Source organism: Coloeus monedula (genome assembly GCF_965178545.1).
Source record: "Coloeus monedula genome assembly, chromosome: 10".
NCBI lineage: Eukaryota > Metazoa > Chordata > Aves > Passeriformes > Corvidae > Coloeus > Coloeus monedula.
This window is the reverse complement of record NC_138790.1, coordinates 1,025,138-1,050,930: the sequence shown is the minus strand read 5'-3', so window position 1 is coordinate 1,050,930 and position 25,793 is coordinate 1,025,138. Positions and strand designations below refer to the sequence as shown.

The 25,793-nt window shown below is 47.2% G+C and overlaps 1 protein-coding gene across 1 annotated transcript; it reads left to right on the top strand.

Moving 5' to 3' along the window:
- The first annotated feature begins 39 nt into the window (after positions 1–39).
- On the top strand, positions 40–23,800 carry PCCB (propionyl-CoA carboxylase subunit beta). Its single transcript, XM_082288442.1, has 15 exons — positions 40–206; positions 1,857–1,976; positions 4,224–4,292; positions 5,393–5,449; positions 7,470–7,583; positions 8,929–9,039; positions 9,345–9,453; positions 10,350–10,470; positions 14,700–14,781; positions 16,280–16,403; positions 17,674–17,781; positions 21,253–21,353; positions 22,510–22,608; positions 22,783–22,876; positions 23,536–23,800. The coding sequence occupies exons 1-15, from the start codon at positions 48–50 to the stop codon at positions 23,655–23,657; spliced, it is 1,590 nt and encodes a 529-aa protein (XP_082144568.1). The 5' UTR covers positions 40–47; the 3' UTR covers positions 23,658–23,800.
- The last annotated feature ends 1,993 nt before the right edge of the window (positions 23,801–25,793 follow it).

Below are 25,793 nucleotides of genomic sequence, written 5' to 3'. Positions count from 1 at the left end.
GCCGGGCCGGGCCGGGCGCGCAGGCGCCGCTGCCGCAGCGCGGGGACATGGCGGCTGTGCGGGTGCTGCGGCGGGTGGCGGGGCTGTGCCGGGGCCGCGCCGCCTCGGGGGCCCGCCCGCCCCCCGTGCCCCAGCGCATCGAGGAGAAGCGCCGCGCCGCGCTGCTCGGCGGCGGCCAGGCCCGCATCGACGCCCAGCACAAGCGGGTGAGCCCAGCACAGGCGGACGGCGGGGACAAAGCCCCGTCCCGCTGCCGCCGGGCGCACGCTCGTCGGGGAGGGCAGGCCAGATACGGCGGGGCTCCGTTCGGCGCTGGGGACTCGCGGCTTCGCGTGGCAGCTGCAGACGCCCCTTTGCGGGAAGCTTTGCTCAAGCAGCGCTAAAGACTGCATTGTTTGTTACTCTGGGTGGAAAAAAGAACAATTGCTTTACTAAGTCCTTTACCTCAGAATGGTCACCGAGGTTGTCTGTAATATGTATGAGAGGTAGAGTAGACAGAAGTTGCAACTTCTGCCTGTCAGTGTGATGGTAAGTTAGTTTTAGGTTGCTTAACACTTCTGAGCACAACTTCATCTTTACACCGCTGTTGCAGATTTAAGCTGATCTCTGAGATGAGAGCAAAAAGTTAGAAGAATGGAAATAAGGCAGAGGAAAAGACAGGTGGGAGGGATGACAACAGGTGGGTTTTTAGTGTCCTGCCTCTATTGTTCAGCATGTAGGCAGTGCTGATGGGGGTGACAGCAGAGGTTTCCTGTTTCTGTTTATTGCTTCTTGCTGGGATGCCTTTTCGGTGTGGTGCAAGGCCCTGGTGGTACCACGGTGGCTTGTAGGCATCAAGGAAGTGGGAATGGCGATTCCCGTGAAGGCTCCCTCTGTGATCAGTCTGCCCATCAGCAGTGTCCCTCCCCAGTTATACAACACCTGAAGAGAGTTCAGTCTCGCTGGGTTACATTCAGGACACTGACACACCAGTATACAAGCACTGCTGCATGTCTAGGGCCTTGAACAGCTTATGTTTTATATAAGCTAAAACTATGGCTTACCTTAGGCTTTCCTGCGTTTGCTGCTTTTCATGAGGTTTTTGGCCTACTGCTCAGATGTTTTGTAGAGAAGCTGAGCTGTGTTCTAATGTCATGTTGATGCAAGGTCACATCATCCCCTAAAGGAGACAACCCAGGTGCTCTGCCCTTTGCAGGCAGATGCTTACCTGGGTTGGAAATAACAGATTTGTTTGATAGGTTAAGATATAAAGAACTTTCCAGTAATTTATTACTGCATAGCACTGAGCAAGGGACATGCATATCTGGTCAATTGTGTTCTTGGCCCTTACCCTAGTTTTGCCCATACCAGTGTCCAGCAGGAAAAAAACCAGAAGGATTTTGTCAGAAGATCCCTGCAGGCTGTCACACTTCCTCTTCCCTCTTATTTACTGCAGTCAAACACTGAGTTCGGTGAATTGAACGCTGAGCAGTTGGGGAGGACTGGTTTAGCTGTGGAAGAGTTCCCTGGTTAAGAGTAGAACAAAGGCCTTAATAGCAGCATTTAAATGCGTGGGCAAAAATAGCTGTGATGCCTTTATATCCTGTTGAAAAGTCTCTTAGATTGTTTCCTTTCTCCTGTGGTAGTGCTGTTCCAACAGTCAGCCTTCTTTTCAGAGTCTGGCTTGCATTATGTTTGTTTTTGAGGAGGATAATCACTACATAGGCTATTTCCAGCTTTGGGGGCCTGCAGTTGCTTAATGGACCCAATGTAGCGGATCAAGTGAGGTTTTGTTTGATTAAACTGCATCTGCTGGGGGTCAGCAAACAGCCAGAACCACCTGATGGCTTTGTTAATTGTTGCTTGCTCTGTTTCAGGGAAAGCTGACAGCAAGGGAACGAATTCTGCTGCTGTTGGACCCTGACAGTTTTGATGAATATGACATGTTTGTGGAACACAGATGTACTGACTTTGGGATGGACTCTAGTAAGAATAAGGTAGTTTTATTTCATATAACTCTTGTTTCATTGTCCTCTGCTGTACAGCCAGCCCACTGGTTGAAAATTCACATGTAATTTCTTCTATTTGTTTCCTTTTTATGTATACTTTTGCTTTGTAAATTTGCTCTAACTACTCTCAGTTTCCATTTCACAACTTAGAGAGCTTTCTGTTGTCTAAATTTGATACTTTTTTTATAAGGTCACCTGTTTGGTTCAAATACCTTCCTGGGAATTGTCTTAGATTTGCGTTTTAAACAGTAGAGGAGGCTGCAGAGCTTTGTTGGTGCAACTTTGTCAATCAGATCAGATATGAGGAACAAATCAGGGTAGATACTTCTGCCTTCCTTCAGGTAGGATTAGAGTTATTTAACTCTAATCCATATTTATGCCTGCCAAACTACAGTCATAGAATCCTTTAAGGCCTTACAACCTGATCTGAATGTTTGGAAGTCCCAGCATTTGTACTGCTCTGTTAGCCAGTTGCACCCTGCTTGCTAAGGCTCTTTCTGGATACATGGCCATGTATCCTAAACCAGCATGGTACAGGGAGTTCCACACACACAGGGAAAATCCATGGCTCCCCAAAGTCTCCCCATAACGTTGATGCCTGATAATGAGCTACCTGGGAAAAGTGTTCTGTTGTGGTGTGGTGGAAGGGACCAGTGAGCTGCTGGGACATCAGTGGCTGGTGCAGATGTGCCTGTTCACTGTGAATCTTCCTGTAGCCAAAGGCTGTTTGCTGTGGGTTGTGGTGTAGGGTGAGGAGCTGCTCTGTGTGTGTGTCCTGTGCTGCACGCACTGACTACAGCTTCTGTTTGTGCAGTTCTTAAACCAGGTCATTGGGTTTCAGTCCTTCAGGTTGTAGGACTGCAGCCTATGGATGAGGGAGGGGACAGCAGGGTTCCAGCAGAGGTGCTGGGAATGGCAAAGGTGAAGGATTTGTTTGTTGTGTCACACAGGAGGCTGATGACGCTTGGTGCTGTGAAGGAGGTTGTGTTAGACCTCCTCCCCTCTCAGGGAACAGCAGAGCAATCATCTTTTTTCCTCTAATTTTTTACTCTGTTCCCCAGCAAACTCAAATAACTGCTGTGTTGCCTCTCATTGACTTACTCCATACTGCATCCCACACCATTGGTAACAAACTGCTGTTTCTGAAAATAGGGGGAGCAGCAGAGTCCTGAGTGTGACAAGAGGGTTAATTTTTTCCCTTGTGCTTCAGAATTCACCCTTCAGTGAGCTGCAGATTGTGTTTACAGAGCACAGTTTCACCACAGATGACCTAACTGTGGCCACTGAGCTGGAATATTAGTTTAGCATGGAATTTCTCAGAGTCCCTGGAACTTTCTGAGGGTAGGGTAGGACTTGTGCTGACATCCAGGCCTCTCTGGGGCTGCTGGGGCTTTTGGGAGTCACCTGCATGTGGCAATGGCTGAAGTACAGGTGTGTACTGCTGTCCTGTGTGCACAGCCTGAGAAAAGGCCCTGGATGGGTGTGACCTTCCTGACAACAGCCCACCTGTGCATAAATGGCCCTGGGAGTGGGCCCTGCACCACACTCTTCCCTTTTTCCTTTCCTTTTTTTTTTCTTTTTTTAATACCAAACAACAAAAAGCACTTCAATGCCTGAAATTCCCTTCTTTACTGACAGCCCAGTGAAGTTCCTTTTCTACTGTTGTCTTGAAAAACTTCTATATCTTTTCTTTACTAGAAAGTGATACAGTATAGATTAAGCACATTTTAAGACTTACAAGCTCCATTTCCTTGTCCAGTTCTTTCTTCCCTTATTTACAGGGTGAAAAATGGGACAGGTCAAGTTCAAGCATTTGAGGTGACTGTAATTATATTTTTTGACCAGTCCAGGGTTGTTTTTTATCCTGTATCAACACTTCAGAGGTTTGTGCACGCTGTCCATTCTTTCCAAAACATTAGCTAGCCCTGATAAAAGGTACATCCTGTCTCTGAGGGCATGATTTGCCTTAACTCCTGATGTACTAAATTTGAAGGAAATTGCTCAGTTCACTGATCTTTAATACATAATGAACATGTGATACTACCTTTAGTTTTCCTTTTCAGGGCTGGGGAAAATCTTTGTGGAGCCCCCACTGCAAACATGGAAGATGAGACCTCCCAGGAAATCAGTCTTTGCTTTGTCTTAGTAGGAGTTTGTGGAAATTTTAGTGGACATCATTGTTGCTTTGATTTTTCTGTCTGTTATTTTCAATGAATTTATCTGTTTTTCATGCAGTATCCTGGTGACAGTGTGGTGACTGGTCGTGGACGGATTAATGGGAGACTAGCTTATGTTTTCAGTCAGGTAAAGTTTTACTTGTTTTTAAATAATGTGAATTTACCCTTCGAAATAAGTTCACAATAGTTTAGTGTGGCCATGCAGCAATGTACCTGTGGGAGGAAGCAGGGCAAGGCAAGAAGAAGCAAAAAAGCTTGTGATAGGACATAAATAGATAAATATACTTTTTATGTCAAAACATACTTTTTATATTGAAATAAAAGTATTTTGGAGGAAACATCTTAGGAAGAGACTTATCTTGGTTACTCATAACACTGTGAAAGGAAGGCTTTCTTTCAGACCCTTAGAAAGTGCTGCTCTGTTCTGACCCACAAAGTAGCCTTTGTTCCATTGCTCTCATGGCCAAAGTGGCTGTTGCTGTGTTACCTTGGAGCAAGGCGTACACTCTGCCTTTTTTGTCTTGGATGTGTGCTCCTTCCAAGGAGAGACACACTCTTACATGGGCCTGAGCATAAGAGAGGAGCCAAACACAAACCTTCATTTTAGAACACAACTAATGGGCAGTTTTTGTATTAGTAGGATTTAAGAGTGCCCTTTCATGGTACGCCCCTCCCTTTTTATATTTAAAGACCTTTTTCCCTCCACATTGAGCTGCCTCCTGAGATGCTGAACCTTTTTGGTTCAACTGTTACTCATAGCTGTGCTGTCTCTGTCCACACAGTTTTTGGGGCTTCTTTGGGAGCAAGGCTCGGTGGGAATGCAGCAGGGAAACGCCGCAGGAGTTGGCTCTGGGCTCTGTTTGTGCCAGTAGGTGTCAATGTCCCCTCTTTTTCTGGATCAGTCCCAGGGCCTCATGTTGCCTGTTAGAGATCTTTCTCCTTAGGCCTTTTGGCTGACATAGTCCCTACAGCACCCCTGGAAGAATAATAACTCTTGGACATAACTCATGAGTCTAGAATGGTGACATGTCAAGGTCTGTATTTCCCCTTGTAAAGGAGGCTTGGATTGAGCTGGCATGATCTGCAGGCTGCACTGAGGGAGTCAGTTGTTTTGAAGCAGCATACCAAATATAGAGCACTGTAGGATTATATTATTTACTGGCAATAATTGACAACATTTTACTGAAATTGTTCTCTCCCTAATCTGAAAATTTGCTTTACCTTCAGGATTTTACTGTATTTGGAGGCAGTTTATCTGGAGCTCATGCCCAGAAGATCTGCAAGGTAATATGGCACAGGAGAAAACAAAAAAAAATTGTCAGCATCCCTTTTTCAGTCTGTTGTGATAAGGACTTTGGAGAAAATGTTTGGTGACTGACTTTAGTGGGCTCTGGCGCATGCCATGCCTGAGAGAGGTACCTCACACTTTTTGAGTGTGAGAGAGTTTTTCCAGGTAATATACACTTTGTTACATTAAGTTATGTTTTCTACTCTACTACAAAGCATGAGAGACTTGCCAAGAACAAATATAAATTAACTACTCATTGTCCACTGGAGAAATGAGGAATGAATTCGGAGAAACTTTTTCCTCTATAAACAGTGTGCTGTGAAAGTGTGCAATATTTAAAAATGTAACAAGTAAACAGCCTGAAGATAAACAGTTTTACAACTTGGAGGTCACCTTGATCCTGAGAGTTTCTCTTATCAGACACTTGTGGCTATTTATTCCTGTTTGTCTGCTTGTCTTGCTGGAAGAGTTTTTGAATCGCAGGACTGGGGAGACAAGAACTCTTTCATGCATGAGTGTCGAGTGGTGTGAGCTGGGAAATCTTCCTGAATTTTCTTGCCATGGAATCAGAAACAAGATTTTTGGTGCACAAGGCCTTTTATGCTGTAGCAATAACTACTCTTTGGCATAGGCTCCTCAGGATTGAGCGGGTATAAAACTAGAAAACGTGAAGACTTTGCACTAGATAACAAATATTTGGTTTTACCAAGTCTTGATATTGGGAAGGACTTGAATTAGCCTTTCACACTGGAGCTTTATGGTGTCTGTACTGGGGAGGGATGGAATGGCACTGGAATGATGGGATGCTTTCTGGTGGGTTTTCTTTGATCTCTTCTTTCTAAAGCAGCAGGGAAAGTGCTGATCACAGAACTAAAAAAAAAAAAAAAGGGTCCTTCCTGGTTGGTGCTGTTCTTGGTGGGCTCCAAAGTTGGAAGGCTCTGGGGGCATCAGTTGCTTTGGGGCTCAGTCTTTGATGTGCATTTTAGGAAGAACTTGGAAAAAGCCTTGGGAAAGACAGTCCATATATAAGTCCCTGGAAAACAGCAGAATGTGTCAGTGAATTCTAGGACTGTACAGAGGTAGTTACACCAGCTCCTGTTTGGGCTGGAGTTTTGGGTCTCATGAGATACCACTGACTTGAGTGGCACCAAGCACTCTGAAAGATGGGACTGGAACTGTAAAATACTTGGCAAGTTAAAGATTGTCTGAAATAATCTTATAACAATGATTGAAAGGGCAGGGAAAAGCAACTTGAAAATTCAAAATGGGGATTAACTGATGTTTTACAAAAAATTATTTGGAAGATATAGCAGATCTTGGTGTTTAAACAGATCTTAACATAATGTGCCAGTGCTGTAGTGTTATGAAAATGGCAAACATTTTACTGGAATTCAACAATCAGGAATATTTTGTGCAAGGAATGTAAGGAATTCAGTCCTCCTACTTAAGCCTCTGTCGTAGTATTGTGTATGATCGTGAGGCAAGTAACTAAAATGATCAGAGCCCTAGAAACAGGGTGTGGGACTGAATTGATGGTGCTTAGCCTAGAAACATGAAGAGGAGTATGAAGAATGAAGGGGGATTTGAGGTACTTGAATGTTCACAAAGGTAAAGGCCAAGAGTAGCTAATTGCTCTCCCTCGCTGCTTTGTATCAAGAGAAATGTAATGTTTAAATTTCTGGAGGAAAGATTTAATTTAGTCTTCCCAAAGAAGTTCTAAGAAGGGTAATCAAGCATCAGAATGTACAGCTTAGAGAGATTCCACAGCCACCACTGCAACAAACTTTGAAGAGCAGATGAGACATATGTGAGAGGTTGTTTGAGGGGCAGTTGAGGCCTCTTATGAACAGGGAGAAATTGTCCCTCTCCTGTGACCGTGTCACTCCCACTGCATTATCCAAAGCCACTGCTGAGTGTGGAGATGCACGGCTGGGAAGGCAGATTTTTTTTAGGGGGTGTACATTTGGGGGTTTGGCTTAGCTGGGTCAACACTGAGGAGTTTGTGTTCATCACTAGATCATGGATCAAGCTGCCATGGTTGGAGCACCCGTGATTGGGCTGAATGACTCCGGAGGAGCCCGAATCCAGGAGGGAGTGGAGTCCTTGGCAGGCTATGCAGACATATTTTTGGTGAGTAGGCTGCTGGATGGACAGGGAGCTTGGCATCCACAAAGGTGGGCAAAACATGCAAGTGGGTGTTTGTAAGTAAATGTTAAGGTTATCATTCTCTTCCAGCAAATGGATAAAGCAGCATGTGAAACTCAGAGCTTGGTTCTTTTCTTGGCTTTGGGCAAATGACCCATGTCTTAAACATGGGTGATGCTGAGCTCTGTAAGGCTCTGTGATCCAATGTGTAGTGAGAATGAAAGAACAGGCAATTTGCTTAATTGGAAGAAAACCCCAAGCAACTACTTAACTTCTTGGTTTACACCTAAATTTTCAATTGTCTGTGTTGGGATGTAATTTCTCTTAGCATTTATCAGTTTGAGACAGGTGGGCACACCATAGTTCAGTGGTTTTTTTGGCTGTAATGCACTGTCAGCTTCCTGTGTCTCCTCTGTAATACAGATATGTTACCAATTTCACACAGCAGTTATTTTCAATAGGGTTGGTAAAAGGCGAAGGATTTCCACCGCAGGAAGAGGGACTTAAAGTAAATTAAACACTGTGCACTGAAAGGAAACTTGAAAAGCTCCGATCAGAAGCAGTGAAGTGCCTGTCCTGTCAAGATGGGGGTTAGGGGGGAAAATAGAGTTTTGGGGCAGGGGGGAAAGAAGGCATGCAAGCCAGAGAGGTTTCTGTTCAAAGAAGTGTGTGGGTCAGTGTTAACTTTACCGGTTGGGGATGTTGATTGCACTGGTGAAAATTTTATGTTCCTAGAGGATTTTTGTGGTTAATGCAAGAATTTTTCCCCTAGGCACACTGCTGCTCATTTTTTCACAGAAATTACATTATTTTGTATGCCTGCTGAAGTACTTTGCATCAAAGTGCGTGCACAGAACACTGTCTTTTCAGTAGGAAAGCAGGTGGGATGTCAGGTCAGTCAGATGCTGACAGGTTTTGGGGTGGTGCAGTCTAGGAGGAACAGTTACAGAAGTTGTCGTGACCCAGTTGAGCACCAAGCACTGTACCTCTGAGCACAGTGTACCTACACATTGAAATGTCAGGGACATCCACCCCTTCCCACTCCAGGCTCAGTGCAGTTTTTGCCCCTGCAGCATCTGTTGAGGTGGCTCCTGTTACCTTCTTTGCAGTCGTTGCGTAGTATAGGAAATCAATGTATGGGAACAGAAAGGAGAAGCACAGAAATAACAAACTCATTTTGGTTCCATTTGCATCAGGACATTCTCTCCAGATACTTGTCTGCCAGTAGATAAAACAGTCCTGCTTGTGGTGGTGAATTCTTGCAGAATCTGGGCGCAGATTTAAGATGCACTGCTTTGGTAAAACCAGATTTGTTTTTTTCCTATTGCAGAGAAATGTTTTGTGTTCTGGGGTCGTTCCCCAAATCTCCCTCATCATGGGTCCTTGTGCTGGTGGAGCCGTGTATTCTCCTGCCTTAACTGATTTCACATTCATGGTGAAGGTAAGGGTGTGTCCTGAGCTGCTGCTGGTGACATTGATCACACACTAAGTGACCACATGGGAATGGATATTTTCTGAGATGATCTGCTTTGGATTCTTATTTTGCACGAAAAGTTGAGAAAAACTTTCCCAAATAACTTGTGGACAATTGCATTTTCAGTGAATTTTTAATGCAATGCAGCCTTTTAAAGAAATTTCTCCCCTGTTCTTATTTTGGGGGAAGTCTCTAGAGGCTGTGACTGTCCCTTAGGTGCTTCTGCAGCTTGGCTCTGGCGCTCACTGTTTCTGCTTTTCCCCTTCCCCCAGGACACATCCTACCTATTCATCACTGGGCCTGACGTGGTGAAGTCTGTCACCAATGAAGATGTCACCCAGGAGCAGCTCGGGGGTGCAAAGACACACACTGCAGTGTCTGGTGAGAGCTGGGGGCTTTACTGAACGTGCTGATTGTGCTCAAAGCAAACGGCTGAACAGCCCCTTGGCCAATGCAGATGAGTCTAAAGGACAAAGCTCTGCCTAAGCACAGGACCTGACACTGCATATGCCCTCCTGTAGCTCCTGTTCAGTAACAGAACACAGAGGAGGCAAAGTGGGAATGTGGGAGAGTTCTGGGATTTGGGAGAGAAAGTATCAAACCCACAAAAGGTGCTAGAAGTGGGAGGACTGTCAGGGGGCAGGGCTTAACAAAGTTAGCCTGGGGTGCGGTTTTTTGTTTGTTGTCCAGACATTTGCATGGGTTGAAAGAGTCTCAGTAGTCCCTTGTTTGCTCACTAACGTGATTGATTGAACTGCTTAACTATAAACCAAGTGACAGTGTGAGAGGAAGCACTTATTTTTCCCTTTTTTTCCCTCTGGGAAAAAGTCTGTGAGTCATGAATCTTCTCAAGACTCAAATGACTGTGGGATCTCAAATTATGTGTGAACAGAGCTGATGATGAACCAAAACCACACACACAGATGCTGCCCAGATCCAGCCCTTACAAAAGGCACTTGTAGTCCAACACTTGGATGCAGCACAGTAACCTCACCAGAGTCCCAGAAGGCTGGGGTCCAGCTTAGGGCTGTGCCAGCTGATAAACCACTTCACATTATTTTAAATATGAGGTCAACATTCCAGACCTGTTCTGGAGGAAGTCTGATACAGCACACATTTTCTAGATATTTTTAGCTGGTCAGATTTGGTGGCGTAAGATTCCTGATTGGTAATAGCTCAAGATTCTTGCTGTTGCTTCTTTCTGTCTTTATTGGTATATATTTGGAAAGGAAAGCTTGCACAATGATTTCCATACCTGCTTCACTGTGTCTGTGCAGGAGTTGCACACAGAGCCTTTGAGAATGACATCGATGCTCTGCTGAACCTGCGAGAGTTCTTTAATTATTTACCCCTGAGCAACCGGGATCCAGCTCCAGTCTGTGAGTGCCATGATCCCAGGTAAGGGGAGCCTGGCTCAGCTCGGTGCTCTCTGAGCACTGCATTTCATGGCTTCTCTGGCTTAAGGGGCGCAGAGAGGTGGGTGTTCTGTGCCTGGGGTCTTGGCAGACAGTTCTGCATTCTGGTATATGAATATGGGAAGTGTTCCAACATGCATGTGTTCACTGTTAGGTTTAATTCTGTTTTCTGAAAGGGCTGTAGTGCAGGCTGTGTGCAGAACATGGGGAAAAGCACTCTCTGTCCAGGTGGGCTGCCCAGTCTCTTGGAACAAGTGAGAGAAGTAGGAAATAGCACAGTGAGTGGCAGTGGGGAGAACTTGCCCTGTTGGATGAGTTCTGCTCATTAGGGTCAGAGGTGGGCAAGCAACAAGGAGGCAGAAAGCTTTGTGTGTTAGGTACTTGTCTCAGGCTCATTGTGGAGTTGGCAACATAATACAGAAAGGACTTGAGCCATTTCAAGAGGGGAAATACAGCAACTGTCTGGACTTTTATCAGAGAATTTTTCCAGGAGCTGGAGAGACAGCCAGAGAGCCAGCACAGGACACTGAGCAGAGAGCCTTGCTAGGACTGGAAGGCAGAGAATGTCAGTGGAGTAAAAGCATTTTGACCCAAGCTCCCGTTGCACTCCAAGTTCAGCCCTTTCCCTAGGGAACCCTCAAGAGGCTGTTGCACTCTCCCGCATGGGAGCGGTGCCTGAATCTGTTCCTTTCAGCTCCTCACATGTGTGTGATGTGTCTTGGGGCTCTTCATCTGTGAGGATTTTAACATGTGAGTCTGGAAGGTTATTTTCTCTTCATCCCTCACTGTGCTTTTCAGTGTCTGTGTAACAGTTTGTTTTGGGAGGTGCTTTTGAATTGATTTTACAAATCACTGCGCTGGTCCCTGAGATACATTTTTCACTTTTTTTGAAAAACAAATTTGCCATTTTCTTTTAGAGAATGGCTACACAGGTCAGTTAATTACTAGTCCTAATTGTATCTGAGGTGTTGATCTCTAGGAGTTCATTAAACTGTGCTGGTCTGATTCTGTTTTGTTCTCAACTGCTGTGGTTTGATAGTGATAAAACCAAAGCAAATCTCTTGTATTATTTGCTAAATTGGGGGATTATCTTTGAGGTTATCATGATCTTTGTAAGCATTCAACAGGTTGTACTGGGATAATTGCTCTCTACAGATTTGATTTTGGTATTTTAATTTCACTGTAGAGACAACAGTCCATTTTTTAAAATCAGTGTACTTTATAACAGGCAGTTTATTTGTGAGAAGCTGTCAGTTATGTTGTAGCTACTAAAGTATAAGAGATTTGTCTCCCTTAAGAAAAAAAGAACTAATCTTTTACAAGGCATGAGATACAGTATTAGAGGATCACATATAATAAATGCAGTTTGTACTAAGAACTTCAATTTAGTAGCCTTTATACATGTGAGGGCAGATCTCTGTTAAATTTGTCTGGTTTTATAGCAGCATCTCCAATACACGTCCCATTTATGGTCCTAATGCATCGATTGGTATTATTTCATCTGGACATACTGACATCTTAATAGATTCCTTTTGCTTGGGATTGATGTGTTTGATCCTTACAGCTGCTCCAGTCCCAGTCCATTCCTCTAGAGTAATTGCTTTCTTATTGCATCGTTTTCACACCCCAAAAAATTGCCACAAATGATGCAAATCAAATGTAACCTTACTTGTGCTTTCCTTGTGAAGTCCTCGGGCTGCTGGGGGTTGTTTGGTTGGTTTGTTTTTCCCTCTAGGTAGGTAAGTTCTTTTGGTGTTGAAAAACGCCAGCCTTGGTTGCTGAAGCTTGTGTTGGTGAGTGTTTGTTGTCAGTGGCCTGGGTTCCAAGGGGTTACAAGTTTGTTGCAGTACCCAGTTGTCCCTGGTGAGATGTCCCCTGCTTTTGGGATGTGTCTAGTGCATTGCATTTGTTGTATGGCACGGTGGGATTTTACCTCTCCTCCCTGTCTCTACAAACTTCTGGAGGAGGTTATTGCCAACTCTTGGTAACCAAGTGCAGTTTCACTTCTGCATTGAATGAAACCCCATGTCCATCTGGTGAGGGTGTCTCCAGCCATCACAGGCTTTAACAATGAGCAGCAGTTCTGTCCCACTAAGTGGGATCTGTAAGAAACACAGCTCTCCACCTCTTAAGCCCAGTGAGTGCAGCAACAAGCTCCAGATGTCTTGTTTCTGTAGACATTTGAAGGAGATTTTCAAACGTGGTATCCTGCATAATGTCTTCATTTTGCTGATGGCTATTTTAATGCTGTTAAAATTTCCTTCAGCACTGTGAATTTATGGGAGCAATAATTTTTCATTTTTCCACTTTCATCCTTTGGGGTACCACAGGTCACAGGACAGAGCTTGGAGCACATCTGTATCTACTTTACGGACAAGAAAGTTTAGAATAGTTTTTAGCTTAAGGTTTAGTATGTTAAAAGAAGTTTAATTTCTTCAGATTAAGGTTTTGTTATATCATTTTATGGAAGTGTTTGTATGCAATATTTGTATTCATATGGAAAAAGCACTTGAATTGTTGCAGTCAGCTTTGTTCTATGAATAGCTGTGTCTCTCCCCTTTCCTGCAAGGGGCTGTGCCTCCCTTGTCCCGGGTGTCTGAGGGAGCACAGAGGCAGGCATGGGGGCTGCACTTTCAACTTTTGTCTGATTTTGTCAAACCCCACATCACTTTCTTCTGTTTTAAATTGTGTGTCTAGAGCCTTGTGTTGTCTTACTCAAGTCATGACATTGTTAAAATAGTAATTCAGTAAGAACGTCACAGAAACACCATTTATAACAAATAGAGATTAGTATTTTTATGGGATAGCACAAATATAATACTGCCTGAAACCTTCTCAGTGGTGACTCATAAAAATTGATTGCCCTGCACTGGGACTGTGATTGAACCCTCAGACCCAGTGGGTGCCGCTGCTGAGTGGGTCCCTAATGAGGGTAATGTGATCAGAGCTGGGGTACCTGATCCTGTCACTGCTGACGGCAGGGCAGCGTCTCTGTTACGGGAAAACTCCACGTGAAAATGTGTCACTGTTAGTGGAGAAACAGGAAAGAGTCTTCAAACACAGCCAGGGAAGGGAAGAAACAGAGTGTGGATATGTGTTCCCCTATGTTTTCCCCTCTCTCTGCTTGTTTGGGGACGGGGAAATGGGCACAGAAAGGTTTCCTGCAGCTCAGTGTGTTCAGAGGCCCGGGTGACAGCGTGGGCAGGGCAGGGTGAATGTGCCGTTCCTGAGATCGCGGTGTGTGACAGGGAGCCTCGGTCGGCCCCGGGAGAAGGGCTCTGCCTGGCCAGCGGTAGGGACCGGGCGCTGCTGCTGCTGCTGCTGCCGCCGGCCCTGACCTGCCGAGCGCTCCTGCCAGCAGCCCCCGTGTCCCCCGCAGCCCGGCCGTGTCCCCCGCAGCCCGGCCGTGTCCCCCGCAGCCCGGCCGTGTCCCCGCAGCCCGGCCGTGTCCCCGCAGCCCGGCCGTGTCCCGGCCGTGTCCCCGCAGCCCGGCCGTGTCCCCGCAGCCGGCAGTGTCCCCGCAGCCCGGCCGTGTCCCGGCAGTGTCCCCGCAGCCGGCAGTGTCCCCGCAGCCGGCAGTGTCCCCGCAGCCCGGCCGTGTCCCGGCAGTGTCCCCGCAGCCGGCAGTGTCCCCGCAGCCGGCAGTGTCCCCGCAGCCCGGCCGTGCCCCGGCCGTGTCCCCCGCAGCCGGCAGTGTCCCCGCAGCCGGCAGTGCCCCCGCAGCCCGGCCGTGTCCCCCGCAGCCCGGCCGTGTCCCCGCAGCCCGGCCGTGCCCCGGCCGTGTCCCCCGCAGCCGGCAGTGCCCCCGCAGCCCGGCCGTGTCCCCCGCAGCCCGGCCGTGTCCCCCGCAGCCCGGCCGTGTCCCCGCAGCCCGGCAGTGTCCCCGCAGCCCGGCCGTACCCCGGCCGTGTCCCCGCAGCCGGCTGTCCCGCGGGCCGGCAGTGCCCCCTGCAGCCCGTTCGCCTCCCGGCCGTGTCCCCGCAGCCCCGCCGGGCTGTGCTGCCCAGCGCTTGCCAAGCACAGAGCCTGTGGAAGAGGGGTCTGTCTCCTTCAGGAGGCTGCTCAGGCTGCCCGAGATGGAGAAACCCGGTTCTTTTCCCCATGTTTGAGGAGGTTTCCGAAATCTCTGAGAGGTGGAAATGTTTACCCGATATTTTGCTCTTGGTGCTCGGTCTGTCAATGTTGTTGCTCACACTTACTTGCTCTCCACAGTGACCGTCCGGTTCCAGAGCTGGACACCATTGTCCCAAGCGAGTCAACCAAAGCCTATGATATGCTGGATATCATACACTCCGTAAGTCTGACAGTGTTCAGATTAAAGATGCATATATTACATTCTGGGTCTAAATAATTGACAGAAACCAGTAGAATGGCACTGAAGATACAGATCCTGTTATTTATTTATTTCAGCCTTTACAAGTGACTATTTCTACCTGTGTAGTAGTTGTGAGTGGGCAACGAAAACTGCAGGGAAAAAAAAATATTTTAGCAGAATCCCAGGATTTGTTTTCAGGATACATCTTATTCTGTATACACAACTATACAGATGAAAGATGCTGCAATTCAATTCTTTCTGGGGTCAGAACCCCACCTTGAGTTCTGTTGCTTGGTCCCTCCCTGCACCTTGGTGCTTCTGTCTTGGACTCTGGCACTTCTATATGAAACGAATAAAGCACCCAGAATGCAGAAATTTACCCTTTCCTGTTTATGCTAAGAGACAGTTATGTACATGCGCAGTACAAGAAAATAGATGTCTATTTTTTTTTTTTGATTATAAAGTTTGCAACTGGCAGCTGCATTTAGAGTCATTTTAGTGGCAAAAGCAAGCTCAGGGTATTTTTAATCCCTGGATTCTTCCACTGTGAATTTCAGCACTGTGTGTACTGAAAGTTAAGAGGTGGTATGTAAAAAAATCATTAGGCGAATTAGGGAAAAACCCCAAGCCCTCCCACAGATTTTGGGAAGTATTAAGAAATAAAACCACTTTTATACTACTTACATTTTTCACAACTTTTTTGAGACTGAGGCTAATGAAATGACTGGCACACTGCAGTATATGGGCACAGCTGCCATAAACAGATGGAACCAGGGAATCCTGCTGGAAGCCCAGGCAGCCATGTGTAGGTGTCGCTACTGCTCCATGGATAATTCTGATCTCCTGGAACGTGTGAGTTCTGATCGTGCCTCACGCACCAGGGCTGTCCCTTGGCAGGGCACATGCTGAGCTCCAGCCCGAGGGAAGTGCAGCCACACGGGTCTGTGGTTCCAGGTGGGTGCTGGCTGGGCACTGTATTCCCTGCGTTCCCTAGGGCACACCCAGCACTGACCCTGGGGCAGCAGGGCTGTGCTGGCCACTCCAAGAAAGGGCTCTGAGCTTGCCAAGAGAGAGAGATGATGTCAAATGTGTCACAGGGAACTTCTGAGCTCCAGGAAGTACTGTTTTATCACTGGAAATCAGTCTGTAAGGCTGCTGCTAATTAAGATGTGAGAAGTTCTTAACATCTCGTTTGCATTTTGTTCTAAGCCAGGAAAAAAGGCTCCCCTCAGTCATAAAGGTGTTCCCTGATGGAACGCTTAACTGACAGTTTTGGTAATAATGTAGGACTAGTTACTTCTTGCAATGAAGGCTGCAAAGACTAAAAAGTTTCCCTCCCTCTCCTTCCTTCAAAATTCTGCAAGTTCTGAACTTTTTAAAAGTTGCAGTGCTAAGGTAACTGAGTTTGTGTTTGCCTGTGTATTTATGCACCTCTCTCTGGCCTCATACGGGCTCTGCCTGCCTCTCCCCTTTGCAGATTGTGGATGAGAGGGAATTCTTCGAGATCATGCCGACCTATGCCAGGAACATTGTGGTTGGATTTGCCAGGATGAACGGACGGACCGTTGGGATCGTGGGCAACCAGCCCAAAGTAGCCTCAGGTTAGAGTCCAGTGTGAGACTCTTAAACAGTGCCTTGCCTCTGTCTCTTCCTCTGCATGCTGTGTAAGGTCAGAGCTGTTGGGTTGTGTGCTCCTCCACTCACTCTGTGGTTTTCCACCCCTTGCTTTGTCTTGAACCTCACTGTAATTCAGCTGTGAGCTGTGAAATGAACTGCAAACCATTTCTCTAGTGGCTCAGCAAGGTGATCTTGCTCCCAGGCTGCATCCAGGCCAAGAAGAGCAGCGGCAGCACACAGTGGGGGTGGGGATGGGGTGGAAGAGCACCACTCGTCTGGCAGCAGCCTGCAATTAACTGGGTTAATCATAGCATGGAAACCACACACTTCTTCCATGGCAGTAAAATCCCTAAAACTCATCTGTAGGGTGAGGGGGCTTTGTTATCTCACTGTAGCTGAACAGTGCAAAGCCTTCAGATGCACAAGTATGGAGCTCTTGACCTCACATACAACGTGCAGCTCCAGGTAAGATCACCCTTTTTAACTGTCCAGGGACTTGGCTTTCTCTCCTTAACTCAGTGATTTCTGAAGTGACCTTCTCTGATTGGAACTTTCTGGTTTACTCCTTGTTTTCAATTCTTGTGTTGTTTTGTTTGGGAAAAACAGATGACCCACTATGGTGCTTCATTTGTTACATCTCCACAAGATATGACTATGAAGATACTAGACAGAAGGTTTCAATATAAATTTAATCTTCATTTAGTATTTTAAATTTTAACAGCTCTTTTTACTGTTTCATATAGAGGCTTTGATACAAAATGTGTTTTGTTTTAATGTAGTTCTGCATAATACAATTCTAAATACCACTGAAACAGAACAGAAACACTTTGCATTGTGTCTACCAAAAATGCTGATCTTTCTCAAAATATTATTGGACTATTTTATTTTTGGGGTTTTTTAATGGAGAACTCTGTAACCTTTCAATATGACTAAGCTGAAAAATACTAATGAAGAGAAAGTTACAGGAAAAATATTTAAAATTACAAGAATGTAATTAAACTGTTATGTTTTGGGATATAAAGTCTTTGCACACAGGGGTCAGAAAAATGAAATGAGCCTTTGAGTATAGCTTATTCTGTGATCTTAGTTCTAAACCAGGAAAGCTTCATGGCATATAATCTCCACATTATCTACAGATAAACTTTTCCTTTGTTTTAAGAAGACAATACAGCTAAAATAGTGGGATTTTGAGTTGCCTTGATTACTGCAGATCCCTGGTGTTACTAACACCTTCTTCTGTGTTCTTAACCTCAGGGTGCTTAGACATAAATTCTTCTGTGAAAGGAGCCCGCTTTGTTCGGTTCTGTGATGCCTTCAACATCCCCCTGATCACGTTTGTGGACGTCCCTGGGTTTCTGCCAGGTATGCCTTACCCTTAGAGTTCAGCGTGGTGCATGGTGGTGTTGGTGTTAAAAGCCCATTTCCAGAACGCTGAGAAGACTTTTGCTGCAGTAGACTTAAACAAACCAGGTTTTAAAATCCCACTTTTTGGGACAGAAACTCTGTAATCTAACTACAGTAGTCATCCAAAAGGATAGTGAAATGTGCAAAGAATGGTAGGAAAATGAAATAGTGCCTAACTAACCAGTGTGTTCAGGAGTCACAAAGCTTTGCTGGAGTTACCTGAGGAGAGGGACGGTCATGCAGTCAGGTAATGCTGCAGTCTCCAGCAGCCTGGTAGAGACACTGGGACTCCCAGTTTGCCAGGGCCAGGCTTGGGGATACCATGCTCTGGAAAGCTCTGTCCTACTGCCAAAAGCTGTGCCTGTGACCTGTGCAAGGAAACAACCTGCACTGCCTGGAGATGCTGCCCTTGTTGTACGTGGTGTGAAGTGACACTGACGGCTGTTTGATACCGAGCCTCCACGTCCCGGGAAATGCTGAGCTGTGTTTGTAGATGCTGTTTGATCTCCACAGCTCTTGCTGGGCTGGGTGGCAGCAGCAGGCCCTGCACAGGCTGTGCTGGGCTAGGGGAGGCAGCCCAGTGCTGACCCCAGCCCTCAGGACAGGATGAGGGGAGAGCTGGCACTGCTGACTCTGGGCAGGGAGCAGTGGCAGCTGAGGGCTCCCGAGGATGTTCCACCCACATGTGCTGCAGTCCCTCAGCTGATCCTGGCACGTGTTGCTCTGCTGCAGCAGAGAACCTGCCTCCTCCACCTGCTGCAGCTGCTGCCCAGAGCAGGTGTTACAGCCCCATCACTCAGGCCTAGGGCTACACCAAGGTTCTTTTGCTCTGGGTAGACACAAAGGAGAAAATCCCAACCAAATATTCTCAGGAGGTAAAAAGCACTAAAGTTTACTGGCAAACTGTAGAAAATTAAGGAACATTGGCAAAAGAGTGAATGCAACATAATATCACTTATCACAACATAGACCACTGAACATAGAAAACCTTTAAACCCATTCAATGTCACATTCTGTGAGAAGAGACTTAGAAGAAGGAAGGGAGAAAGACAGAAAAGGTATAGAAAAATAGCTACCCACTCCTGGGTTCCGGTGATGTAAAACTCCAAGGTGAAGGTAGGGTTAAAGGACAACGTGCTTGCCTCATGGTCAGGCTTCTTAAAGCTCTGGCCTATTCTGGGCCTTCCTCCCAGGTGGGACTTGCAGTCTCTCGGCCACTCAGACAACCCTGAGGGGCTGCCTTCAGTGTGCCATGGCTGACAGACACTGCAGGGCTGGGGGGCAGGGCAGCACCTCACTCCACCCCCTGCTACACATTCGAAGCCCCCAAGATCTCTCCAAACGGATTCCCTTTTCCAGCCTCTAACGGGGGGACAGGGTGAAGCTCTGGGGGAAAAGGTGTTTTCATTGGCATTGATTTGGTTATACACAGCCCCCTCTGTGTCTCTCTGATGCCCCAAGACACTTCTCAGTGGAAAATGCCTGTGTTTAGAGGTCCATCAGTAAGGAAAAGGGATGTGATGAGCCTGCTTTCAGCACAGGCTCTCGGAGCAGGTGACATTAAAATGACCCATTACAAAACAGGGTAAAAGAGGACTATAAATGTTTTACAATCTAATGTTAATACTGCTGTATAAACCACGGTTTACCTTGAGGCCTCTGCAGCTCTCAAAGCACCAGAATGTGACTATTCAGCATTCTAGTTCCTGCTTTAACACGATGGAGTTGGCACGTTTTAACCAGGAGTTCCTCTCCTTTGTCCCCAGTGTAGGCTTAGCCTCCTCCTCTGATATGGGCCAGGCAGTGGCTTGGTGTAAGGGGACACTCCAGCAGTCCAGATTTGAGCAGTTGCTCAGAATTCAAGATGTATTTCCACATAGAAATAGTAGTGACTTGATATTGCACAACAGAATGTCGGTTTGAAAGCAGATAAACAGAAGAAAAATAAAAAAGATAAAGCTGAAGAGAGGAGACCTGAGGCTTGATTATGATCCAAAACTGTTGTGTTTTAAGGAACGTGGCAAGATTAGCCCATTAGCATTAGAAATCTCAGATTAAGTAACAAATTCTGAGGGTGGCATCATCATCCCATCTCCCTGTTCAGTACAGAAGGAGAAAGCACCTGTCACTGGCTCACCATGGTGTGCAAAACCTCTCCCAGCATCAGTGAACTAAACACTTGAGTAGCCCCAGTTTTCACAGGTGTGCACAGAGATGACATTTAAGGTGTTCATAACCTGTAACTGGATAAAAATACAGATTTAGAACAAGGTTGGGACTGAATCTGTGGCCAGAAAAGAGTTGATGTTAACTGGTCATGGGTGGCAGTGTAAATACTTCAAACACCTGAATGATCTTACACTGGAAGCATTTTAAGTGACTGGCTGCTCTGTTCTAGGTGTGGATTAGAAACAGGCTGTGACTAGAAACGGGGTCTGAGAGTGCTCCCCAGCTCCTGGGTCTGGGCTGGGTGTCCCAGCTGGGCTCGGGCTGCTCCTTGGGGATGAACCCCCCCAGCTGTTCTGATTCCTGCTGCAGGAAGGGTCTGTGGGCTTGGCAGGGAAAGGCAAGAACCAGAAGTGAAACTGCAGCTGAGAGCAGACACTTGTAAGCGTAGGCAGAAATTTTCAGACACTCAACTTACACCTGAGGGGAAACATTAACATTGAGCCAGCAAACACACTACAAATAGGTTCTTCAATTTCACAAAAGAATTTTTACTTACATTTAAAAAAAAAATCCATAGAAAACCCTCTTACAGTACTTGGGATCATCTCATGTGCTAAAAGCTAAAGTCAGGAGGTGAATAAACTGCTAGAAAGTTATTGTAGAGTTATATCCAGTGGTCTGAAATTCACAGTCCTAAAAATAAGTTACAGGGGATTGCTGATTCCAAGTCCAGTCAGGTGAGCCTGTCTTTGGGACAGAAGGGTGTCGAGCATTCTGTCACATGGATGACTTGCATTCCTGTTTGCTGCCTGTGGCTATGCTCCAGAAGCACTTGCTGTGGAATTCACACTCTGTCTTTTAAGGTCCATCATCCTGGGCTGCCTTTGAAGGACAACTAGGGGAGGTCCTCAGTATGGTAGAGTAGCCAAGCTGCTTTCTGTGTGGTGTAGAAAAGGGGGCTTGGAAGAGCAGGTTTCTGGAGAAGTGACTCTAGGCTGTTTGCCACTGGAGTCTTGAAAATGCTCCAGCTGTAGTTTGTTCCTAGGAAGGTTCCATCTGCTGAGCTTTGCTTCTGTGACCTCCCATACAAACTGCTGCTGCTCTGATTTTTGAGTTGCTCAGTACCTTGCAGAGAACACTGCCTGGTATGACCTTCTTCAGGGTGTTAACATGGCCACGGTGGTGGTCAGGTTTGCTGCTGGTGAGGGATGATGGGGTTGTGGGAATTCCCTGAAGTGAAGCAGTTCCTTGTCTTTGCAGGCACGGCTCAGGAGTACGGGGGGATTATACGCCACGGCGCCAAGCTGCTGTTTGCCTTTGCAGAGGCCACTGTGCCTAAGATCACTGTCATCACCAGAAAGGTAGGCTGGTGGTCTTCCAGAGTTCCTCTTTCCACTAGTGGCAATTTTAATTAAACCTAGCTTTGTCTGCCTGTCCCACTGGTGCTTTCTAGCATTGTCCTGTCCTGTTTGTCCCATCTGGTAACACCTCTTTGTATAACATTATGAGAGGCCACTTCTTCTATTGCCAGACCATTACCTCAGTTCCTTCCTTCCTCTTGTCTCTGCACCCCTCTGGAACTTCCAGTTTCTGTTCCCTGCTTTCTCCCTGGAATGCCTTCACTCTCATCCCATGTCACCCAGCCTGTCTCACAAAGGACATGCCCTCTGTTTGCACCAATTCTGCTTTCTCCCTTCTTGCCTCCTGAGCCTCCCTCTGCAAACCCAGCACTGGCTGCCTCTGTTGTCTGCTGTGTCTGCAGGTTGAACACTCATGTGGCTTCTTTTCCTCCCCAGACTTCTGCTATGCTCTGCCTCATCTTCCTTTCTCCATAAGGTACCCAACACCCTACTGCCATAAGCTCTGGGGCTGGCTCCTTACAGCCTTAGCCTTCTCCTTGCTGCTCTGCCCCTCCTGTTGGTTTTTCTGATAGGCTTTTGGCTCATCATGGCAAAAATCAAGAAGAACTTTCTGTTCCTTTGCCTTCTGTGATTGTTCTGAGTATTTCCATGCAGTACTTGTCAATCCTGCAGCCTCGCTGCAGTGTTCAGTGCTGCCCTGACAGGGACTGCACTGCAGTTTGCTCTGCAGTCCTGCAGTATCTGTTCATCACTGCTGTCTGGAGCATTTCCAGTTCCAGAGTGGAGCACTGCAGAGCCCGAGTGCTGCACTCCCTGGCCCCCAAAATTCCAGAAGCACGCTGCCTGGTTGGTTTGTGTGCATGTGCAGGGTGCAGGTCGAGGCCTGCTGGTCTGGACACATACTGACCCCTCCCTGCCTGCCTTGCAGAATGGGCTTGGTTACCAGCAGCCCCCTTCCTTGCTCTTTTGGGGCTCTAGTTGAAGTGGTTCCTATTCCTAGGAGATTGCTGCAGCAAAGTGGAGATGCTCATGCTCTCCTTCAGGTAAAGTCCAGCCCCAGCTGCTTGTTGCTGGACTAGAAAAGGCTGCAGGAGCAATGCAGGCTGTTGCTGCTGTGAGGCCACTCCTGGAGTGGATGCCCTGGTTTGTGTTCCAGGCCTATGGGGGTGCCTATGACGTGATGAGCTCCAAGCACTTACGAGGAGATGTGAATTACGCCTGGCCCACAGCCGAGGTGGCCGTGATGGGAGCCAAGGTGAGTCCGGGCCCCTCTCACTGTGGTGCTGCAGTGCCCTGCCAGCACCATGAGGTGTCCTGGTGCCACAGGCAGGGGGGATGCTCCCAGGCCCTCACCTGGAGGGCACAGCTGTGAGGTGGGCAGGGCAGAGGGCTGAGGGACTGTCACTGACCCGAGCCCTTCTGTTCCCAGGGTGCTGTCCAGATCATCTTCAGAGGAAAGGAGACAGATGCAGAGGAGGAGTATGTGGTTAAGTTTGCAAACCCCTTCCCTGCTGCCATGAGAGGTATGGTTGTCTCCCACACCATGTCCCCTTTGGTTTGCCATTGCATGGAGATGAAGTTGTGCTATTGAGTAAACCTTTAACTAACAAGTAAGTCATTTAGGTAAGATACTTGTGTCTGAGTTAGAAAGGTGGTGCTTAACCACAGCCTGTGCATGTGGAGAACATCTAGACACAACATACATCTTCAGCTGCAAAGAGCCTGGTGAGAAGTGGGCACTGCTCTGAAAAGTGCATCTTCAGTTGTGTAGACAGTAGAAAATGTCTCAAAATTCAGCCTGTTCCTTTATAGCACAGGTGCTTTGACACTCTGTTATACAGCCCTAGATGCAAAGCACTGTGGCCTGAAGAAAGAGTAGGGTCCAGTTCAGTTATGTTCTCCAGAACTCTCAGGAGCAAGTTTTTCCATTGTTTTTACTTCCAGTTTTACAGCAGTAACTGTGTTCTAAAAGGCAAGTTATATTCCAAATTTAAAAATGGGCTCAGGAATGTTTCCTTCTCAGGCTATTTTAAATTGAGTTAATTTGTAACTTGTGAATTTATTTATTCCAACCATTGTTTTGATTTTGCTAATTTATGTTACAACCTAGATACAGAAGGCTGGGAGGCAAACACTTCATGGTTGGTCAGGTTGAGGTTTTTTTTGCTGTCATCTTTTGCAGGGTTTGTTGATGACATCATCCAGCCTTCGACCACCCGCACACGCATCTGCCATGACCTCGACGTGCTGGCCAGTAAATCCCAGTCCAGTCCTTGGAAGAAACATGCCAACATCCCACTGTGAGGATGAGCAGGGGCTGCCCATGCTGGGAGACATCCTGAAGAAGACTTCTGGTTAACTCTGGTTAATGGAGGTCTGCTTGGCAATAGAAATAATTCTTTTCATTTTGATTTTGCCAATAATCATCAATAAATCATAGTATAATTTGGGGGTCTGACCAGCTCACCTCTCTAAACCCTTTTTGGTGGTTAATACTCAACACACCCTGCCCTGCCTGCTGCAGGTGAGCTGTTACTAATTGCTCAAGGTCAAACATTCCATTGGCTCCCTCATCCCATAGGCCCTGGAGGTGGCTCAGGCAGGGCTGAGCCACCTCCCATGCTGGGAAGTTGGAGCCCTGTGGAGTTCAAGGGTATTCCATTGGCCACAGACCTGACTGCACTTCCTGCATCACTGGCTCAGAGAGGAAAATCGTGAGCGTGGGTTCCAGTGCCCTGGAGACCAGGCCCTGCTGCTCCTGGACTCAGCTGTTCTGTTCCTCTGTTAGTCTGGCCTGTGGCAGCTTTTCCCTTCTGGCTGCAGCAGCACCGGGGCCCAGCTGGGTCTCAGAGCCCAGGGCAGAGGTGGGTGGCACAGGGGAGGCACAGCCAGCCCCCTCTTAAGGACAGCAGACAAAAAAGGGCAGTTTTGGTGGAACATGCAAATCCTCTTCCCTCAGCAGCGGCTGGAACAGAGACCTCCAGAGGCCCCTTCCAGCCTCGTTTCTCTGTGATTATTTGCCAGCCTTGCCAGGAACCACTGCAGGAGGTGTTACTCTGACCAGCCCTGGGCCTGTGCTCACCTGTTCAGCAGAAGCTGCATTTTCCCTCCAGCCCCAAGGCAGTGAGGAACAGCCACTGTCACATTTAGTGCTGCTGCACCAGTTGCCAGGCACAGGAGAGGCTGCAGTGACCTGGCTGCTGTGAGTAACTCACATTTATTGAGACAGAGCCTCCCTACCTGCACTGTAGCTGCTGCTGCTCACTCCCCAGCATGAGCCTGAAGGAGGACAGAGGTGGGATGACCATGTCCCAGGCAGCTTCTCTTCCCAGGAAAGTGCAGCGGGTAGAGCTGTGGAGCTTGGAGCCGGTACCTGTGGGGGTAGAAGCAACAGCTAAACATCATCTAAAAGCACTAAAAGGAGCATTTCAAGTAGGAGTCCCAGCTCCCCAGGTTTTTGGATGCATGGGAGGCAGCACCTCCAGGCTGCAGGCACCCTGGCTGTCCTGGCTGCTGCACATTTGGGGCCTGCATGACCCTACCTGTCTGTGCCTCAGCAGGAACAGGCTCTCGGGGCTGTCCAGGGAACAGAGCTGGCTGCAGCAGCAGGGAATGTAAACCAGAATGTTACTGTGTTGGGTGTCACGGCCATGGGGGGAGTTCTTAGTTAACTGTGAGCAAACTGTAAGGGTTTGTAATGCCCAAGAAGATCTTCCAGAGGTAAAGCTGGTTTAGAGGCAGAAGCTGTGGTAAGTGAAGGGATACACATACAGTTCCTCAGCTTCTTCAGCCTGCCCAGTCACTCCATGAGAAACCCACCTGTCACAACGAGGAAAATACAGCTCTGATAGTTGTTTCCTAACCTCAGTATTGCTACAGACGCCATCCTCTTTCCCATCCCTTGCCAGCACAAGAATTAGGCTTTAGATCCTCTCCATTTTCAAACAGGCAGTTGCTCTAGCAGGACATGCTGGAAACAGGCTCAAAAGCTGCTCTGACCAGGCTCCTGAGGATTTCCTTGAATTCCAGTCACCTAAAAAACCAAGAGGTACAAAATAAAATCCTTTCAGCAATGGGCAGCCTTTGAACGCAGCAGCAAGGCAAGTTACTTACTGTGTTCCTCAGTGCAGCAGGAGTTGGCATAACTTACAAGCACTTGAACTTTCAGGCTCTGTCTTGGGAGTAGCTGAGACTTTGAATCATCCCTGGGCCTCAGCTGCTGCATCTTGTTCCTTTTCCTGACTCCAGTGATTTTTCCTTAGGAAGTGGGCCAGGTGATAAACCAGTCAGTTTTCTTTAGCACTACAGAGATGAAATCATTCATGGGTTGGACAAAAATAGCACCTTGCTCCCTGAGACATGGGAGTAATGCGGACATTTTGTTTCAGTAAAACTTCATTTAGCCCAGCTGATTGTTAGAGCTTTCAAGCCTTTCCCATG